We start from the raw sequence: 18,863 nt of genomic DNA on the forward strand, positions 1-18,863 counted from the left end.
TCAAAGGTGGTGCTAAAGGTGTCAAGGTTTCAAAATGCTTGAGACGCTAGGCACTTGTTCGAGCGAAGCTAGGTGGTGCTCACAGATATAAAAGTTGTAAAAAATATGATTAAGGATTTGGCCTAGCAAGAGAAAAGGGAAACCAACTTTTGATTGTAGACAAACTATTTAAGATGAATTAGGAAGAGGTATATTGCGATGTCTGTGGCGATGGAGAGCGTGTTAAGAGGGCAATAGTTTTTTTGGTGATGGAAAGGACGACGGGAACCCAACAAAAAATGGGTGATAGAGACCCAATGATGGAAAGGGTGATGAAAGAGATCTATGGCAACAAAGGAGACTAAGGATGCCCAAAGAAGAGTTATGGAAGGTGAAAGAGTTGCGGTGCCCAAGCCCAAGGGCTTTGCGCAGGTTGATTTGAGGTGCTTGGGCCTCCCCTCGCTTGCCTGAGCACCTCTCAATTAAGGATTATCGTTTTGCATATTGGAAGATTCTTGGCTGGTCTGTGTCAGTCGGGATTGGTGTATTGACACATGATATATGGACATTTCGAAGATGGTGAAGAATGAGAAGAAGATGATGGAGTGGAGGAAGAGAAGGAGAAAGGAGAAAGAAGGAAGAGTAGGAAGAGAAACGAAGAAGAGGAGACGGTGGAGAAAAAGGAGCAAGGAGGAAGATGAAGAAGGGGAGGATGCAGTGGAGGAAGAACAGCAGGAGGAAGAGGACGAGGAGAAGAGGAAGCATACCTACATGAATGCGAGCCATAATATCTATTTTAAAATATTTTTTTAATGGTCTGAACCTGATTGGCTGGTAATAGAGGCGGATCGTGTACCAGTTCACGCCTGGACTGGTATGTACCACCCGTCTCATACCGATTCTGGTGAAACATCAATCGATGCTCTTAATAACACTGGATGGGTTTGTTTCCTACCATCCTCTTCTTTAAATCATGTTTCCTTACTCATGAAATATTTTGGTTGTAAGATCATTATGTATTACATCGACAAGTAGGGACCTATTGAACATATTGATGGACAATATAAAATCAAATCCTTTTCTGGTGTCAAAGGTGAAATCTATGTTAATAGCATTTGACTTCCCGGATTGGATAATAAATTAATTGCTATGACACTTGAATGGGAATCATTAAAAAAATAACTTTTTTTAATCAATGTAAGGGTGTTTAAATGTTTACTAGGATATGGGACTCTTAATTCCTGTATTTACACTAGATGCATGTATCTCTTTTAAGCCACAGTCTTAACATACATATGGTGAGGTCCATACCTTTTTAAATTAGTGCTATTTCCTTGTCCTGATGTATGTTTGTCTGTCTATCTATGTGTACATATTCAAATTACATGTATATTTATATTGTGTACATGTGTAGACCTATTTATTTTATACACAGGGTCATGTTACAATTTTTCAGTTGACCTTTTGCAATTTCATGTTCCAAGAAACATTTTGCAGGACTGGCTTTCATGTTTTTTCTGGAACAAATTTTAATAAGTTGTGATCTAATTGGAAATATTACAATTTAGATTCTTTTTCTTGTACTGATACGGTAGAGTTCAGGCAAAGTGCTGTGCTGAGGGTGTGCCCACCCTAATTCTTTGGGTTGTTACTAACATGCCTTTGGCACATGCCCTTGCCTGACTCTGCTGGGTTAGTACTTGTATAAGGCATGCCAGCTGCAAGGCTGTCCTTGATCCTCATCCTAGTTATATGACCATTGCCTATTATTTTAATGCATCCAATGAAAATACATCAATATTAAAATCTTGGGGTGGTCACAGAGTGTTGAAGGAGATCAAATGTCTCCAAAACATGAAGAATGCCATTGGAATAGCTTCAGAAATTCCATTTATACTGAGAAGGAAAAATATGAACCATCACCAAATGAGATTGTAGTTTCATCAAGAAGCTGGACGGATGTATCAACTGTCAGTGGCATGTGCTCGAGTTTGAGGCATCAGAGTGAACAGTTTGTCTACAAGAGAAGGAAGTTAAATAGGAACTCAGTTGCTCTTCTCCCTGAAGAATATAATATGGAAAGTAGAAAAAGAAAATTTAGTTCTGAGTCCTGCAGTTGTTCTGAGGATTACCTTTTGGGAATTCGGAAAGCTGATTTTGAGAGAGAGACTGTTGACATTGTTACCGCAGATGTTGAGTCGGTTCCAAGTTCAGGGCTCTGTGGTATATGTTCTGTTGGGAAATTTGAAGTACCATCCAAAGCATCTGATGGGAAGATTTCCAAATCTGCATTTGAGCATCGCTGTAATGTAAATGACGGGTGTTCATCATCAAAATCTAATGTGGAACTTACTTCAACTTTCCTCAAAATAGATATAGAGGATACTGGTGAGTGTTCCTCATCTAATGTCATGGAACTGGTGGGTGAATTTGCATCAGCAAGGGAACTCTGCATCTATGTGCTTAAAACTCATGGACTTCTAGGGAAATCATGTGCTAGCAGCAACTATGCTGCTTCAGAAAGTCTCTGTGATGGCAGTACCAATCTTTCTCAAAAATGCAAAACATGCAGGCTGTTTGATGATCCATTGAAGATGTTAATTTGTGACCACTGTGAAGAAGCATATCATCCGTCCTGTTGCGTTCCTAGAGTAAAAAAGCTTCCTGTGGATGAATGGTATTGTCAGCCCTGCTTCAAAAAGAAACCAAAGCCTTTATTAAGTCAGTCACTTGATACTGAAGGAGAAAACTCCAATCATACAAATCGAATCTCTTGCAGAGGATATTCTATATCATTCATGTTGACAGACAATAAACCTTATACATCTGGAGCTCGAATTGGTAAAGATTTTCAAGTAGAAGTTCCTGACTGCTCTGGTCCAGTTTCCAAGTATGATATTTGGTTCCTCTTATCTTCCAAGTTTTTCAACCTCTTCCTAACATGTTGAATTTTGTATCAGCCGTATTTTGGATTTTTCTTATGTTATTCTTTAAGACCTGATCAATGGCACTCAGTACTCAGTAAGTAGTTCACTAACTAGACTTGCAAAAGTTTGATAGCTGAAGAAAGCCAAAATAACCATGTTTTTTTGTTTAATAGTTTTGGTTCTTGAAGTTTGATGAAGAAATAAAGTAGGCTTAAAGGTTGACTCTATCTTTAGCTAGATGAATAAGCTTGACAATTGTCAAAGTATTTACCCATTATCCATTCATGGTTTGTGAAGAAAACACTACTAGCATGCAAAAGTACTCAGTAAAACTAGACTTGCAAAAGTTTGATAGCTGAAGAATGCCAAAATAACCATGTTTTTTTGCTTAATACTTTTGAAGCTTGATGAAGCAATAAAGTAGGCTTAAAGGTTGACTCTATCTTTAGCTAGATGAATAAGCTCAAGCTCCACAATTGTCAAAGTGTTTACCTTTTATCCATTCATGGTTTGTGAAGAAAACACTACTAGCGTGCAGTGTCCTTATCACAAGTATATGATTCTGACAAAAAATCTGATACAAATTGTGTTTTTATGCCTTGATATCTGTGTAGTCAAAAGCGCTAGGCGCTATGGTCCCAAAATGCCTTTGGCATTAGGCGCTTGCCCAAGAAAAGTAGAGGTGCTCCTAAATATTATAATCGACATTTTACTGTTGATTTACTAAGCGCAGAAGGCAATTTCTGTTCACTATAATAAGCAGTTGTTGTTCTCACAAACATAGACAAACAACAAAGCAGGCAACTGATCTAAGTTTAAATTGACAAACAACAATAAAGTCGCAGCGGTGAATGGCAAAGAGGGAGGGGAAAGGGGGGGCGCTTTGGGATGAGGGGGCTGCGGTGAATAAGGCAAAGGTAGGAGGGTGGAGAAGAAGAGAGAGATACTGGGAGGGAGGGGAAGAAGTCATCGTTGCCGCCAGAGGAAGATGTTGCCGCCATCGTCGGAGGAAGACGTCCGCTGTCGCTGGAGGAAGTCATCGCTGGGAAAGAAGGCTATTGTCGTTGTTCACTCTCACATGGTTTCTAGAGGGAGGGGGGGGATTGGGGAGCTGTGGTGAACATAAGAGGGCTGCGGTGAAAGAGCAAAGGTAGGAGGGATGAGGAGAAAAAGAGAGATATACTGGGAGGGAGGGGAAGAAGTCGTTGCTGGCAGAGGAAGACGTTGTTGCGACCATCGAAGGAAGACGTTGCTGTTGCTGCTGGAGGAAGACACTGCCAGGGAAGAAGGCTACTGTTGTCATTTGTCGATGGGAGGAACTCCATCGCCATGCAGGAATGCATTGCAAAAGAGGGTTTTTGAATTAGGATTCTTCTCGCACGTGGTTTCTTGCTTTCTATGATAGATAACTGGTTCAATCAAACTAGTTGTCTTGTGTTTGGTTTGACTTAGGCTCGATGGATAATTGGTTCAATCAAACTAGATAGAATTGTTTGGTTTAACTCAGGATTAACCTAGCTTGAGTTGAACAAGGCAAGCATTTGGCCTACCCAGTACCTGGGCCCAGGCGAGCGCTTGGGCCATGCTTGAGTGAAGATGCCCACCTAGCCTAATAGGTGGGTGCTCGGGCCTCACCTCGCCCAGGTGCCTAGACAAGCGCTCAGGTGCCCAGTGACTTTGCTGCTTGATATGATCAAATATTATTGTCTTCTGTATGCTTTTGTGCTTCAAATGCATTATGTCAAGGAATTGACCACATTGCTTGATTTGAATTTTCTTAGCTTCATGTTTTTTTTTTCTTCTTTCATTTCATTATATCACCAAAAAGATACTCCATGCATTGTTGTGCAAATGGTGTTTAGATGACTTAAAACTTGTCCTCTCTAGCTTCAGTTTGTGGTCCAAGCCTTGATCAGCATTATTTTCTGATGCTTTGTTTTTAATGCAGTGAAGATGATTATTTTGATGAACCCTCTGAAATAGATTCTGCCCATTCAGTAAACTTGAATGTAAGTCATAAAGATCTAGTCTTGATAATCATATATTTGGTACTTTCGAAGACTAATTTGCGCAATGTGTCCCACGCCATTATTAGGGATGGAATGATGGAAAGCCACAGAAACCAAGCAGCATTGGTAATTGGGTCCAGTGCAGGGAGGTTTTGTGCTCAGATGGATCTGATGAGGGGATTGTCTGTGGAAAATGGCGCAGGTGATTTTTTTACTTGTTTCCTACTTTCCTTTATGCTAGTGTCAGGACTTCAGGAGAACGTCTGCCAGTTCTCCAGTAGCTACAGGTGTATAATGATTTTGCTTTGAGGTTTTATCTTTTCACCAAGATAAAGTTTCATGATATATGTTATTTGTTGATGATATAGGTTCGATTAATGGGAGCTAAAAACTACAGATTCTAGGGTATGTAGGAGTTGTGACTTTAGCAATGCCAAGAAAACATGAGAGGATAATTAAGACAAATAAATGAAAAATTCCTACAAGTTTTAAATATGATAGATTTACTAACTGGGAAGAGTATATGGATGAAGAGACTACATATTAAGTTAAATGAGATGGTTAAATTGGAGAGGGTTATAAGAATTTTCTCCAAGTTAATAAAGAAATTTGTATAGGTCAGTTGTAAGGTTAGTAATGATTTAAAGGTCACAATTTTGGACAATTATGAGGAAATGCATACAGTAAATTAATATTGTTGAGGTGCATGTTTGAAATATCTGAAAAATAGTTTATAAATGTTTACATTTGTGAATATTAGGCATAGTTCCAACAAAAATATAAGATGATTGAAAATTATTAGAAAAATATGGAAGTATCTAAAGAAGACTTGTAGAAGCGTAGTTTGACGAGGTAATGACTACTGGTGCGAGGAGAGAGAAACTAAGATATAAAAAAAATTATTAGAAACCATAAACAAAGATTTGATTGCTTTTACTTTGACAATTAAAAAAAGATTCATATTATTGACCATAAATATTTGAGACATTGTGACTTGTTGTTGATGGCAATTGAGATAACTAATGTTGAATGTAAGGGGAACTCCCAATTGTTATGTTCACATGACTATAAATCTCCACCGGATATTTTTATGATTTTATCCATACCTGAGGGTTTCTTTGTCTTAATAATTTGGAACTCCTTTTTGTCTTAATAACTACCTTGTAATCATGTGAATCTATATTGTATGACTTGAGGATTAAAATTTCGTATCGTATCGGTTGCTCAGTACGATACGACATACTGAGCAGTACGCCTAAAAAAAAATACAAATCAATTTTAGTACCGAACGATACTAAATATATAAATATATAATTAATATATAAAAAAAGATATAAGATATATATCTTTTTATATAAAAAAATATAAAGATATAAAGAAGATATGGCATACCGAGCGGTCGCCTCGTCCTTCTTGTCGCGTCGTCTGTGGCCTTCGACGTTAAGGTGGGGAGAAGAAAGATGACATTGACATTGGAAGGTTCGCCGTGCGGCGGCAGTGGACGAAGGAGACCGTTTAGAGATGAAGAAGGTCAGGGTCTTCGTCGCCTTCCTCGCGGCCGCCTCTTCCACTACTCTCGTGGTCGCCTCCCCTGATCCCCACGCCTCCAGCTCTCCCTCCAAAGAGGTATGACTCTCCTCGCAGTTACCTCCTGGATTGGGATCGTCGAGGGAGGGCGGCGTCGGATTGGGATCAAGAAAGGGCGTGGAAGGCAAGTTCGCGTCGAGGTTCGATGGGCTTAGGTTCATCGAGACGCTGGTGATGGCGCATCGGTGACCCCGCAGTACTCTTTCTCGATGCTTCTCCCTTTCTTTCGATGCTTCTCCCTCTTCTTCGAACACACTCTTCTTCCTCACCTCGTCGTAACTAGGCTGATACCGCCTGGTAGCCGGCGGTTCGTGTGCCGGTCAGCCGGTGGATCGGTATGTACTGCCCATACCGGGCAGTACGGAACGGTATTAAAAATCCTGGTATGACTTTGCAACATCGTCGTGTTACTACTACACTTGCTTTCATATCATATTAATCATTTTTGTGTCTCTTAGTGCACTTACAGTATCAAAATCGCATTTAACTGGTCCATTAGATGTTAGTTTCATGTTTGTGTTCATGTTATTTCCTCCATATATATATTTGAAAATTGCAAATCAAAAGTAACTATTTATCTTTAACCAAACGAGAAAGGCTTTATATTCCTAGTTACTTCTAGATTTTATAATTTTGCCTTAAAAACCCTTTTACATTCTTCTGTTTAGGTGTTTCTTGCATGATCTCTGAAATAGCTGAGGAAATAAAATCTCAATTTACATTGCAGGGCACCTCTTTTTGTGGTTCAAAGTGAAGATTGGGATTGCTCTTGTTCTGTTCTTTGGGATCCATTTCATGCTGATTGTGCTGTTCCACAGGTGACTGTTTTTTTTATTCACGCTACTTCAGTTTTTACATTCTTGTATCTGTTATTTGTTTTCTTGATGGTTGTGTAAATTTATGCCTCTTTACAATACTTCAACTTCCAAGTATGCTATGATTCGTATCAACTTGGTAAGATTCTTATCATCTGAATGGAAAGATATTGGTTTCTGAAGGCATCAATTGAAGATTGGCTTCAAAGTAGTAATTCTGTTATATAACTTTTTTTTATTCGTTCTGCAAATTGACTCTTGTTCTTTTGAAGCTTTGCTTGAAAGACTGCACTATTAGTTTGTGACATTGTCTGTTTTTGGACCTGCCTGTTTTGTGACATTGCTAGCTAGCCCGTGGGCCTTTTAGTAATAAACTAAGCTTTTTATTTTTTTATATAAAAATATTTAAATTATCATTTTGAGGATAAACAATAAAGGCAAAGTGGGGCTTCTTGCCTTTTATCAACCATATTGTCTCTACCATCAAAACTTCCATGTGTATGGGCATATAGAAGTTCCGGCTCAAGTGACACATTGGGCATTTATCATGTCCAACTTGTAGAAGCCTGCCCTCATATATGAATTTATATTGCTTCTTTCTCTTTTACCCTTTGTGTTTTATCCTTAAAGCAAACCTGTCGTCCTTAGTGCATGTCTTTCTTCGTACCATATAATTAATGGTTTATCATTTTGGGTCCTTGACCTAAGTTATTCTTTCATATAATTGCAGGAACTGGAAACCGAGGAGGTTCTCAAGCATCTGAAATTTACGAAATGGGTATGTTGGACTCCAATTTTCATAAAGCAAGCCAGTGTCTTATGCAATACCATTGTTGCTTATTCTTGTACTTTTGGTATTATTTCATTTTCTTCTATGCTTAAATGAAAGGTTTTTGGTGAACCATAATTTTATATATTTACCACCTTAGATATAAGCCCTTGATACCTATTTCATGGATAAAAGTGAGGGTAATATAATTGATATGTGGATCTTGTTTAACTTGCTGGTGATAAGACCCTGAAGTCTTATCGTCGCTCTGATACCAAATGATAAGACTCTAAAGTCTTATCGTCACTCTGATACCAATTGATAAGATCCTAAAGTTTTATCGTGGAAGAAAGGGGAGAAATAGGGATGATAATGATCGCTTCGAGGGGATCGGCCTCCTTGATCGCTTTGAGGGGATCAGCCCTCCTTGATCACTTCGAGGGGATCGACCTCCTAGGGTTTGTCCACAGAGTGGCATAATATTTCATTGATTGATTGATTCCTTAAAGAAAGGGTTACATCACTATTTATAGAGTTCCACCCAGAGTCCATCAGGACTTGAACTCTAATAATAAATAAATATTAAATAAACCTCTACTTGACTCTAACTGAACCAAACCGACTCAATAAACAACCGAACTAAATAGACTCGATAAACATTATTCAAAAGCTTAGAAAAAAGGTCTTAACAGTTCCTCCCTCTTCAAATCAGCCTTGTCCTCAAGGTTGAGCAGCATCAATCTCGGGGAGCTTCTCTTTCAGCACTTTAGCCATAGACTATTTGCAACGTATCACAACCTGTTGATCAAGTAAGTATGGTCTCCACTCTTTGATAGTGTAAGCAACAGGTCGGTCTTTCAGTGTAGTAATCGTTGCAAGAAACTTTTGGCCCTGTATAATCAATTTTATCTTTGAACCTTTGCTATCACAAGTGAAAATCCGTCCATCAACGATCTTTACTTCGAATCTGTCATAGTCTTCAATGTGGTGGGCCAATCGATCAACAGGCTCACTATCCATAAAATTGTTAGTGCTACCAGTATCAATCAAAACTATAACAGGTTGATGTTCCAGAGTTTCGCCAACTTCCATAGTTTGCGGGTTAGAGTAGTCGGCTAATGTATGCATTGTATGTATAGTAGGTTCAACATCTTCATTAGAATTTATACCTTCATGATCGGAGTCTATATTCTTAGCTTTCGGTTCCTCTCCAATTAGTTCAATCATCAGAAGTTGCCCTTGTTTACATCGGTGCTTCATACTCCACTTTTCATTATAGTACAAACCCTTTGCTGATCTCTCCTCATACAGGCGTGCAAATGAAATCGCAGCTATCATGGTGCGGGGTTGACGAGCTTTAACTTCACATCGAATCTCCGAATTAAGCCCTTCAATAAATGTATCCAGAAGCTGTCGTTCAAAGTTCAAACCAATCTCTAGCTTGATTTGATAATATTTCAAATCTACTTTGATATTCCAACACCGTAGAAGTTCGATGAATTTTGGCGAGCTGGCCATCAATATTTTTATATTCGGATGGGCCAAATCGAACAAGAAGCTCTCTTTTGAACTTCTCCCACGAAGGAACTCCGTAGACAGTTTTATACCAATCGTACCACTGGAGTGCATCTCCCTCAAGCTAGATTGAGGCCACTTCTACCTTGGATTCTTCTGGGGTTATGTGAAAATGAAAAAAAATTTCTGCCTTAGAGATCCAATTGGTCAGATCTCTATATTTCCATCTCGAAAATTCCACCTTCATGTGTGAGTAATTTGTGTCACAATCTTGGGGCCCTTTTCCTGTATTTTCAGATTTGTGCAACGTAGAACTTGAGCTCCCATCTTGTTGAAATTTGCTAAGGCTCCCCAGTAAGTCCTTTTTGAAATCATTAAGTATTTCTTGCAACCGGTTCTCAATTCTAATTTCCAATGCTTTCATTTGTGCTTTCACTGAGTTATTGGTGGCCATTTCGTAAGACTGCATATCTGTAATCTCAACTCTTGTTTATGATGTCAAGACTAGGGCATAAATCACTGCCCTATTCGGTGCTGTTGTTGTGATGCAATCGGTGGTAGTACTATTGGAATGAAGGGTTGCTGCGAGGATGCAGGGATGTAGCTGCGTTCGCTGCGTGGGAGGCAACGATGCTTGCTGTGGTCGTTGCGTGGAGGGATCGCTACTGTTAAGAGCTGGGAGGCAACGATGGTGGTGCGGTTGGGGGCAGCGTCGCCAAGGGCCTGTCACTACGGTGGTTGCAACGGTGCGGATGGAAGGCAGCGTTGCTTTGTCTCTACCGCACTGCGGAAGGAGGCGTTGGTGACGCTGAGGGATCGTGTGCGGTTGAGGACGCGATGGTGTCGTTGAAGCGGCCGAGGTTGAGAAGAGGAGTCGGTGCGTGCGTTGCCGAGGTTGAAGCGGCCGCACAAGAGCTTGCTGCGTGTGCTGTTGGAGGGCGGCTGCGGTGGCGTTGCCGAGGTTGAGGCTGCAGTGGAAAATAGGAATCGACGGTGGCAGGCTGGGTGGCGAGCAGCGTCGTCGCTGGCTGTGGCTTTTTCTTCCTCTCTTGTTTCTTCTTCTTTTTTTTTTTTTTTGAACAAAATGGGGCAGCGAGGAGGTCGAGCGGTGGTCGAAGGTCGCTGGTCGGGGAGAAGCAGCGACGGTGGTCGAACGTCGTTGGTCGGGGAGAAGCAACGATGATGGTCGAGAAAGAGTTGCCTTGTAGTGGTGGTGGGGAAGAAGGGAAGCAAGGCTGCGATGTGCTGCGCCAAGGCTCGTTGCTCTGATACCAAATGATAAAACCTTAAAGTCTTATCGTCGCTTTGATACCAAATGATAAGACCCTAAAGTCTTATCGTCGCTCTGATACCAAATGATAAAGACTCTAAAGTCTTATCGTCGCTCTGATACCAATTGATAAGACCCTAAAGTCTTATCGTGGAAGAAAGGGGAGAAATAGGAATGATAATGATCGCTTCGAGGGGATCGGCCTCCTTAATCGCTTCGAGGGGATCGGCCCTCTTTGATCACTTCGAGAGGATCGGCCTCCTAGGGTTTATCCACAGAGTGGAATAACATTTCATCGATTGATTGATTCCTTAAAGAAAGGGTTACATCACTATTTATAGAGTTCCACCTAGAGTCCATCAGGACTTGAACTCTAATAATAAATAAATATTAAATAAATCTCTACTTGATTCTAACTGAACCAAACTGACTCAATAAATAACTGAACCAAACTGACTCAATAAACATTAACTGTTGAGCTGTTTCCTCTAGGGAGCTGAGGTGGGTTTTTTTTTCTTTGTTTTTTATAATTTTCTTATGTAACAAATTGGGATAATCAACCCATTTTCTGTTTTAAAAAAAAACAACTAGCACTAAGGAATCCAACTAGATGGAAAAGTTGCATTTTTCCTCTTCCAGCAAATCCATTGCCTCGTAAGGTGAGGCTTGAGGCCACTCTCAAGCTTTGACACCCCCAGGAGGTTAATTGATGTTGCATCCATTTGACTAAATGCGACAGTTGGTGCTTTTAATTCAACAACTTGAATTTGACTTATGTTAATGTGTTGGCTGAGTTGAGCGTCTAATAATGTTTAGTTTATTTGATTTGTAGCGAAATTAATTATTTTACACTTAATCTATATTTCCATCTCATATTATATGAAATTCCATGCAGCTGAGGTCTCGTCTGATGGCTAAGTCCAGAAACCAACTCCATTTAAAGTCACAGCTCCGAAGGTAATGCTCTGTTGTCATGCAAGGGATGATGACACAAGTTTCATTTTTTGTTGTGATCTCATAGTTGAAGAGCTTTCTTCTGTGAAGGGTATTTCACATCTTTTGATCCCTTTCAGTTTGTTGTACATCCCAGTCATTTATAGGATCCTACTCAGATACAACCACGACCAGTTTTGAGCAATTCAACAGTCAAGGACTGTTGTGATTGTTTCTGTTCAGTGCCATTGTATATAGAAGAGGAAGTAGTTCTAATATGCACCAACTATGCTAGTAGTGGCATGGATTCTTCAGTTTGTCTCTCAAGCTTATATCATGAATCAGTTCAATGCTTTTGACTTGGGTATTTTTGCCGGTCTCTCTACAAAGACCCTGAGTGAAGTTATTGCCATGAAAATACCTTACATCTTAACAATTGAGCTTGTAGAGCAATTTAGTTATGGCCTTTTCTTTAGGGTAGGTTTTGTGCAACATGATCGTTTATGTGGCAGTACAGCCTTAGTAGTAGTAATTGTTGACTGACCTGAGTCTCAAAGAGGATACCGATGAAGCCGGTTTTTGTCAACTTGGATCAGTTAGCTGAACTGGCATCAGTTTCTTATTGAGAAAAAACCATGTCAGAGGTAATGGTAGAATACTGGAGCATCGGCCACATTGATAATCTGTCCTGCAAAAAAAAAAAAAAAGGCTGATGTGGCAATCTGCCATTGACAGATTGTTATTAGTGGATCAGTGGGAAACATGATATAGACCTAAATTAATGCTTCTATTATTTGAATAATGATGTCTTGAAATCTCCAAAAATGTCAGAAGAGATAGTGAAGCTGAGTAGCAGACTGGATAGCATGATAATGTTGTGTAGCATTAGAATATGCATTTAGACCAGACATATTCCTGTCATCTTGCAGATATCCTTAGCGCACTGCTTCTCCAGTAAAGTGTTATGTAGAAACAACAAACAAAATTGGTTAATTTTGCTGTTACTGACTGCATATGGAAAAAGTGCAACATAGTTTATTTATTTATCCTGATTTCATTCCCTCTTTTAATGTGTGAATGTATGCCTCATCATAATTCTTAGCCAGCAGTTCCGAACTGATCCATTGTGCCATGCACCCTCAAAAGACCCGCACATTTATTTGCTCTCTGGTTGTACTAAATTTCAGAATGTAGTTTCAGTATTTCTACAATATTTAAGAGGATATGTCATATATTCTTATGATTGTTGCCAAAACTGCTATCAACTCCCATCCAAAACCCAGTCTTCAATCGATTTGCGGGCAGAAAAATGCAAACAGAATGTAGTTAGCACTGCAGCACAGAAAAAGCAAGCATGTGAAAAGTATAATTTAATTGCAGGGACACATCTTAACAATCACTCACAGTCATTATATTTATTTCACAGCAGTAAATGAGATTGATTGGAAGGGTAGCTTCGTCCTTACAGAAAATAGTAAGTTTGCCATGGTACAACAACATATGTTCCCAAGTAATTCATACACTATAGAACAGCAACAATACCATAATATTCCAATTTATTGGATGTAATTCAGCTTAATCTACAGATGCTGAAGCAACTTATTAAACGCAGTCCTGCGAAGGTGAAGCTTCGAGTTACAGTTTATAATTGTTAGCAAGGACCACTCAGTAGCAAGGTAGCTTACAGGCATCAGTATGACTACAGCACAGACAAAGGCAGAAATTTACTTGTGTACTGGTGAACAATGCTGTTTTTGCCATAAAAACACAAAGTTTGAATCAGAGGCAATGTTAAACACTTGAACTTGTGACAATATATAGGAAAGGAGAACAGCAATCTACTGTTTTTTTCCAATTTATATTGCAGTTTTTGCAAATAAACTATAAGCAAGTTGGCTTAGGGAAGTAGAAAAGGAATGCAGGTATCCATCTCTAGCCTTCCCTGTAAATGCTCTTCAATCCTGACAATAAGAAAATGAAATCAAGTGAGGTCCAAACTGAATGATGCAGACTCGGAGCGTAGTGGATATGAATGATACTCGACATTGATACCACAATCGATTGATTAACTTTTCATAGTGCTTTGTGGATGCCTGTAGCTCATATTCGATCATGTTCAAGAAATATTTTCATCCTTGCTATGGAGAATTCAGTGAAAATAGAGGTGAAAACGCAAATATAAGGTCTTAAAAATGAAGTTGGCATCCTTTGAACAGTAAGCAGATTGGCAGATCCCCGTGTGAAGGTGAGCCGATGCAAATGGAGATCTATCATAAAGCAGATTAAAATTCAGATATACCCATTTATGTTTCTAGATGCATGCTAATTTTGAGCTTAATCTGAAAAACAGCAGCTTGACAGTATGCCAGAAAATTAATGCGAAAAAATTCACACGAAAAATAATGTCTGATAGAAATCTCATACATTTAAGATGACTAGTATTTATCAAGAAAGTATCCTTTGTAATATACGTATCACAAGGAATAGGGTAAACATTTCCAATATTCATCCCTGCCTTTGTTATCTCCTCCTGCAGACTGTAGACTGTACATAATCATCGTTGCAGTCTATATACTGACTCGTCTATGTTAAAACATTCAGGTGGTTGGCATCTTGTACTAGGTAATAAAAAAAATGCTGACTTGGGTATGGGGAATCAAAATAAGCTAAACATTGAAATTATTCAATTTTACTCCTTTTTCCCCTCTCTTAGACCCATATTGCATCATTTATTTGGCTGAAGAAGTTGTTTGATATTTTAGAGCCTAAACATGACAGATCTGTTTAGATATTCATGGAGTTTTCCAATAAAATTCTCATAGTGACCCTTTTTTCACTTCTGCAGCATCAATTCCTCCTGATCAATTCATCAAAATGAATCCTCATTATTTTAATATCCACAATAATTCAATACCCGGAGGTAGACGGAAGCAAATGAAAAAGTAAAGGATGAGAAAATAAAGAAATATAATGGTGTGAATGGGAAAGAGGAAGGATTCCAACAAAAGAGATGTATCACTGACTCATGTGGTCAAGATTTGCCCAGCTAGCTAACCCTACCTTTTTTTTTTATTTTACAAAAGATAAGTGATGAAGGTAGGATTCGAACACATGACCTTACGATAAACTATCAATGTCTTTACCAACTAAGTTAGCTAACATCTTTAAAATTGTGTCAATTGAGGTTTTGAACCCTCAACCTTTGTCAACAGGGTTTGATACACCACCGGACCTTAAACAACCCATGTTTAAGGTGTATTATATATATATACAACCTTAGCTAATCCTACTCCATCCTTGCATATATACAAACCAGCACAACCTTGCATAAGTTATCACGTAAATTCAGCAAATATTTAATAAGAAGGCAGCTACATGTGTCATGCACAAATGAACTCATGTAGCTCTCAGGTGGCTGCATCAAAGCACAAATGAACTACAATGCCTTCTTGTATAACATCGATGATAGGTCAATCATAATTATTAAACCTAAAACTTCAAATGCTAAAGCAAAATAAAAGAAATGGGGAAATAACATATAAGTTTGTATTCTTAATGAGAAAACAAATCGAAGAAGGAATCAAGCCTATGCTAGGGAAGATGAAGGGAGATCTCCATAACAGGGGACTCGCCCACTATATTAGGACAAGATCATATCAAGCATGGCCAAACAAGAGGGTAGGAAGGACATATGATATATGACACATGTTCTGAATGCATTGTGTCACCAACTTTTGAGGCAGATGGAAGTTTTTCATGTTTCAACTCTTGAACTTACAGAGTTTCCATATATATAAAAGCAATAATTTTTTCATCAATTCCTACATCAATGTCTTTTGTTATAAAATGATCTCTCTGCAGTTCAAAAGATGAAAGGATTTCCAATAGAATACACAGAAAATGGAAAATGGAAAATTTTCCAGTCAAGTTACTAAATTGCCTTTTGAGGCCTGCATCCATTATCCATTTCTCGGCCTTCTCATGCCAACTGCTTTCAGTTTCACAACTATTTTTAAATCACCTAATTTACGATGCTTAAGAGCAGGTTCATTTATTCAACAACTTGGTGATGCTCAAAATTTCAAGTTCCTCAGTTTATAGTCAACTGATTTCAAAAGACTTAGACATGGCTCCCAGGATTAGCCTAATCTACATAAATAATAAGAAATATTTCACTTAACCATACAACTGATGTTCCATATTCCAACACTATTCCTCTGTTAGAAAATTTCTCAGATTTTTCTTCTAACCAATCTTAGAGGGTCAACACAAAAAAGCGAAAAAAAAAAAAAATTGTAACATGGGAAGAACATTTCCAGTCAAGTTACTAGAAAAACCTTGAATGCTTGTGTCCATGATCATATTTTGACCTTCCCATGCCAACTTTTATTCAACTTCATGCCCACTCCTAACCTACCCAGGGTATCATGTTGTTTTCGATCTCTGATCATCAAATTTATGACACTCGACAAGGGAATTCACTTCTTATTTTATAGCTGTTTATTTGGTCAGTAATACTTCTTGAAAAGCACCTGTTTGCTTCATACCAAGGCTTCTCTTCCCTTGTTTTCTCAGTTCATCACCTGCAAGCAAACACAGACCAATGCTTCATATAGATAAAACATCATAAACTCCTTTAAAGGTTCACTTAAGCCAGCAAATCAACACAGTTGGGGAAATTAGGTCCAGCAGCAAAGGCAAGATGACTGATCAACTGAACATTGTTGCATGAGCAGCTTCCAACAGTCCATGATTCGCTTTCAGATTATTATCACTAGCTTTAAAGCAACAGTTTTAGTCCAACAACAGATTCATTTTACAACTTAGACTGCACACCCAGGCAAGGATGCATGTGCAGTACAAGCAACTTTCCTAATGATACTCAAGTTTATAATTTCTCCAAGTCTTGGTCAATTTATATTGCAAGTATTTGATGTTGACTCCCTGACATGACGAGTCAAATCTATGTAATCAGCAATTCACTCCCAATTCTTGCTCCTCTCTAATAAACGTTCTCACATATTGTCTAAGACTCTAAAAGCTCTTTAAGAGTCAAATAGGGTTTTTTAGGGCTAATCATAAATTATCTCATGTAGTTAGACTTCTTTAACATCCCTGTCCCTATACTTAAAAAATTTATATTAGAATCGCTATAGTTATGAAAGTGAAACATCTAGCTCTATTTACCCTAAAGCTGTCGGTTTTACTGACGAAAGCACGAAAACGATAGACAAAAAAGTAATTTCAATATCTCAATTACGTTTTCAATGGTGGCGAACGACGACGCCACTAGGGGTCACGGGTGACTATTGTGGGTGAGTTGGAAGAGCAATGACGAGAGGTGATGCAAAGGGAGAGGAGGAAGAAGACAATGTAGATGTCGACGCTCTATATCTGCATCGGAGTCACTCGACAACTGCGTCAGCATCGACGCAAATGCATAGCGGTGCTGCCCTTCCTTGCATCGTTGTCGACACCAACGCAAATGTATAACAGTGTCGCCCTTCTTTGCATTGTTGTTGACGCCGACACAGATGTCGAGCGGTGCCACCCTTGCCCGCATCATTGTTGGTGCCGATGCAGATGCAGAGCAATGTCGTTTTACATCTACATCTGCGTCAGTGCCGACGCAGTTACCGAGCAACATCGATACAGATGCAGAGCGTCGACATCTGCGTCGTACTCTTCCTCCTCTCCCTTTGCCTCCATCTCTCATCGTTGATCTTTTTCTTCATCCACAATAATCACCCACGACCCTCAACAACGTCATCATCTGCCACCATCGAATATGTAATTGGGATATTGAAATTATTTTTTTGTCCATCATTTTCATATTTTCTTCGGTAAAATCGACGATGTTAAGGTAAATGAAGTTAGATATTTCACTTTCATAACTGTATAGATTCATTATAAATTTTTTGAGTTTAGAGATCGGGATATCAAAGAGTTCTAACTACATGAGATAATTTATAATTTGCCCGGTTTGTTAGCAGTAGTGGAAATCCTATCTCACAAAACAGCATAATGATCGCTTAAAATATTCCATTGTTCATGGGCAAATTAAATCCGTACGATGGATGAATGTATAGTCCTCGTAGAAACAACATTAAATAGGCAAACAAAACCAACAAACTCTGAATTATTGGTTCTTACTTCAACTTCAAGAATAAAGAAAAACTGATATTTAAGGTGCAGGGTTCTGAGCTCGACCTGGGTGGATCGGGAGGAGGCGGCGACCGCGATCAGTGATGACCGCCGCCGGCGTGCCGCTGCTGGTGCTCGCGGTGGTGGCGTTCCTCGGGGAGGGCGACAAGGTAGGATAAGATCATGCCCCCGAAGCAGACGTGGTAGAGGGGCTCGATGGAGCTGGTCTCGATGTGGTTCTCGATGTAGCGATCCCCCGAAGCAGCTTCGGTTTCAGGTACGAGGGCAGTTCCCTCACCTTCATCATCCCCTTGATCTCGTTGTAGAACGCCCGCAACGCCATCGGAGCGAGAACCTTCAACGCTCGGAACCGTAGCCCTAGAAATCGAGATCGCGCTCTCTTTCGAGGAAGAGATGAGAGACGCTCCAACTGTCCGCATATAAAAATGGCGGAAGCCTACGAATGGGACGTTACCGTCACTCCGTTAACGGCGACGTCAACGTTAACAGTTCGGCACGCGGGGCCCACGTTGACTTCTCAAACCCGACCTCACCGAGTCAGATGAGTTGACGCTCGTGCGTGCTCGACGCCAGCAGCTCAGGTCCATGTGATGGTGTCCCGATCCCATTCAAATCCTCCTCTTTGACTGTGAAACCTTTCAGCATCCTTCCACTTAACCTAACAACAAACACACCGATCACAGAGGCTTTATTATAATAATATCACCTATGAATAATAATAATAATAATAATAATAATAATAAAATACTTGATATAATCAAAATATTTTCTTTATACATGATGCATATAGATTATCTGATAAAACATAAATCCTTGCCTAATTGGATAATCAAAATTTCAAAATAGATTATAATATTTGGATAATTAATCGGTATAAAACATAAATCGTTGCCC

General features: G+C 39.3%; 1 protein-coding gene, 1 long non-coding RNA gene and 1 pseudogene across 2 annotated transcripts; 1 reads left to right on the forward strand and 2 right to left on the reverse strand.

Moving 5' to 3' along the window:
* Positions 1 to 1,711: 1,711 nt before the first annotated feature.
* LOC135677745 (uncharacterized) lies at positions 1,712 to 13,023 on the reverse strand. Its single transcript, XR_010514747.1, has 4 exons — positions 12,349 to 13,023; positions 2,333 to 2,668; positions 2,112 to 2,265; positions 1,712 to 1,996 (listed from the first exon to the last, which is right to left on the reverse strand). It is a non-coding gene; the product is annotated as an uncharacterized LOC135677745 (long non-coding RNA).
* On the forward strand, positions 1,821 to 12,171 carry LOC135677617 (uncharacterized). The gene is made up of 6 exons (XM_065190007.1): positions 1,821 to 2,869; positions 4,855 to 4,915; positions 5,002 to 5,117; positions 7,230 to 7,320; positions 8,048 to 8,095; positions 11,767 to 12,171. Exons 1-6 carry the CDS (start codon positions 1,821 to 1,823, stop codon positions 11,830 to 11,832), a joined length of 1,431 nt encoding a protein of 476 aa, XP_065046079.1. The 3' UTR covers positions 11,833 to 12,171.
* A 570-nt stretch (positions 13,024 to 13,593) lies between the features above and the next one.
* LOC135677690 (uncharacterized) lies at positions 13,594 to 18,510 on the reverse strand (annotated as a pseudogene).
* Between the last annotated feature and the right edge of the window lie 353 nt (positions 18,511 to 18,863).

The sequence above is a fragment of the Musa acuminata genome, chromosome BXJ1-1 (assembly GCF_036884655.1).
Source record: "Musa acuminata AAA Group cultivar baxijiao chromosome BXJ1-1, Cavendish_Baxijiao_AAA, whole genome shotgun sequence".
Lineage (NCBI taxonomy): Eukaryota > Viridiplantae > Streptophyta > Magnoliopsida > Zingiberales > Musaceae > Musa > Musa acuminata.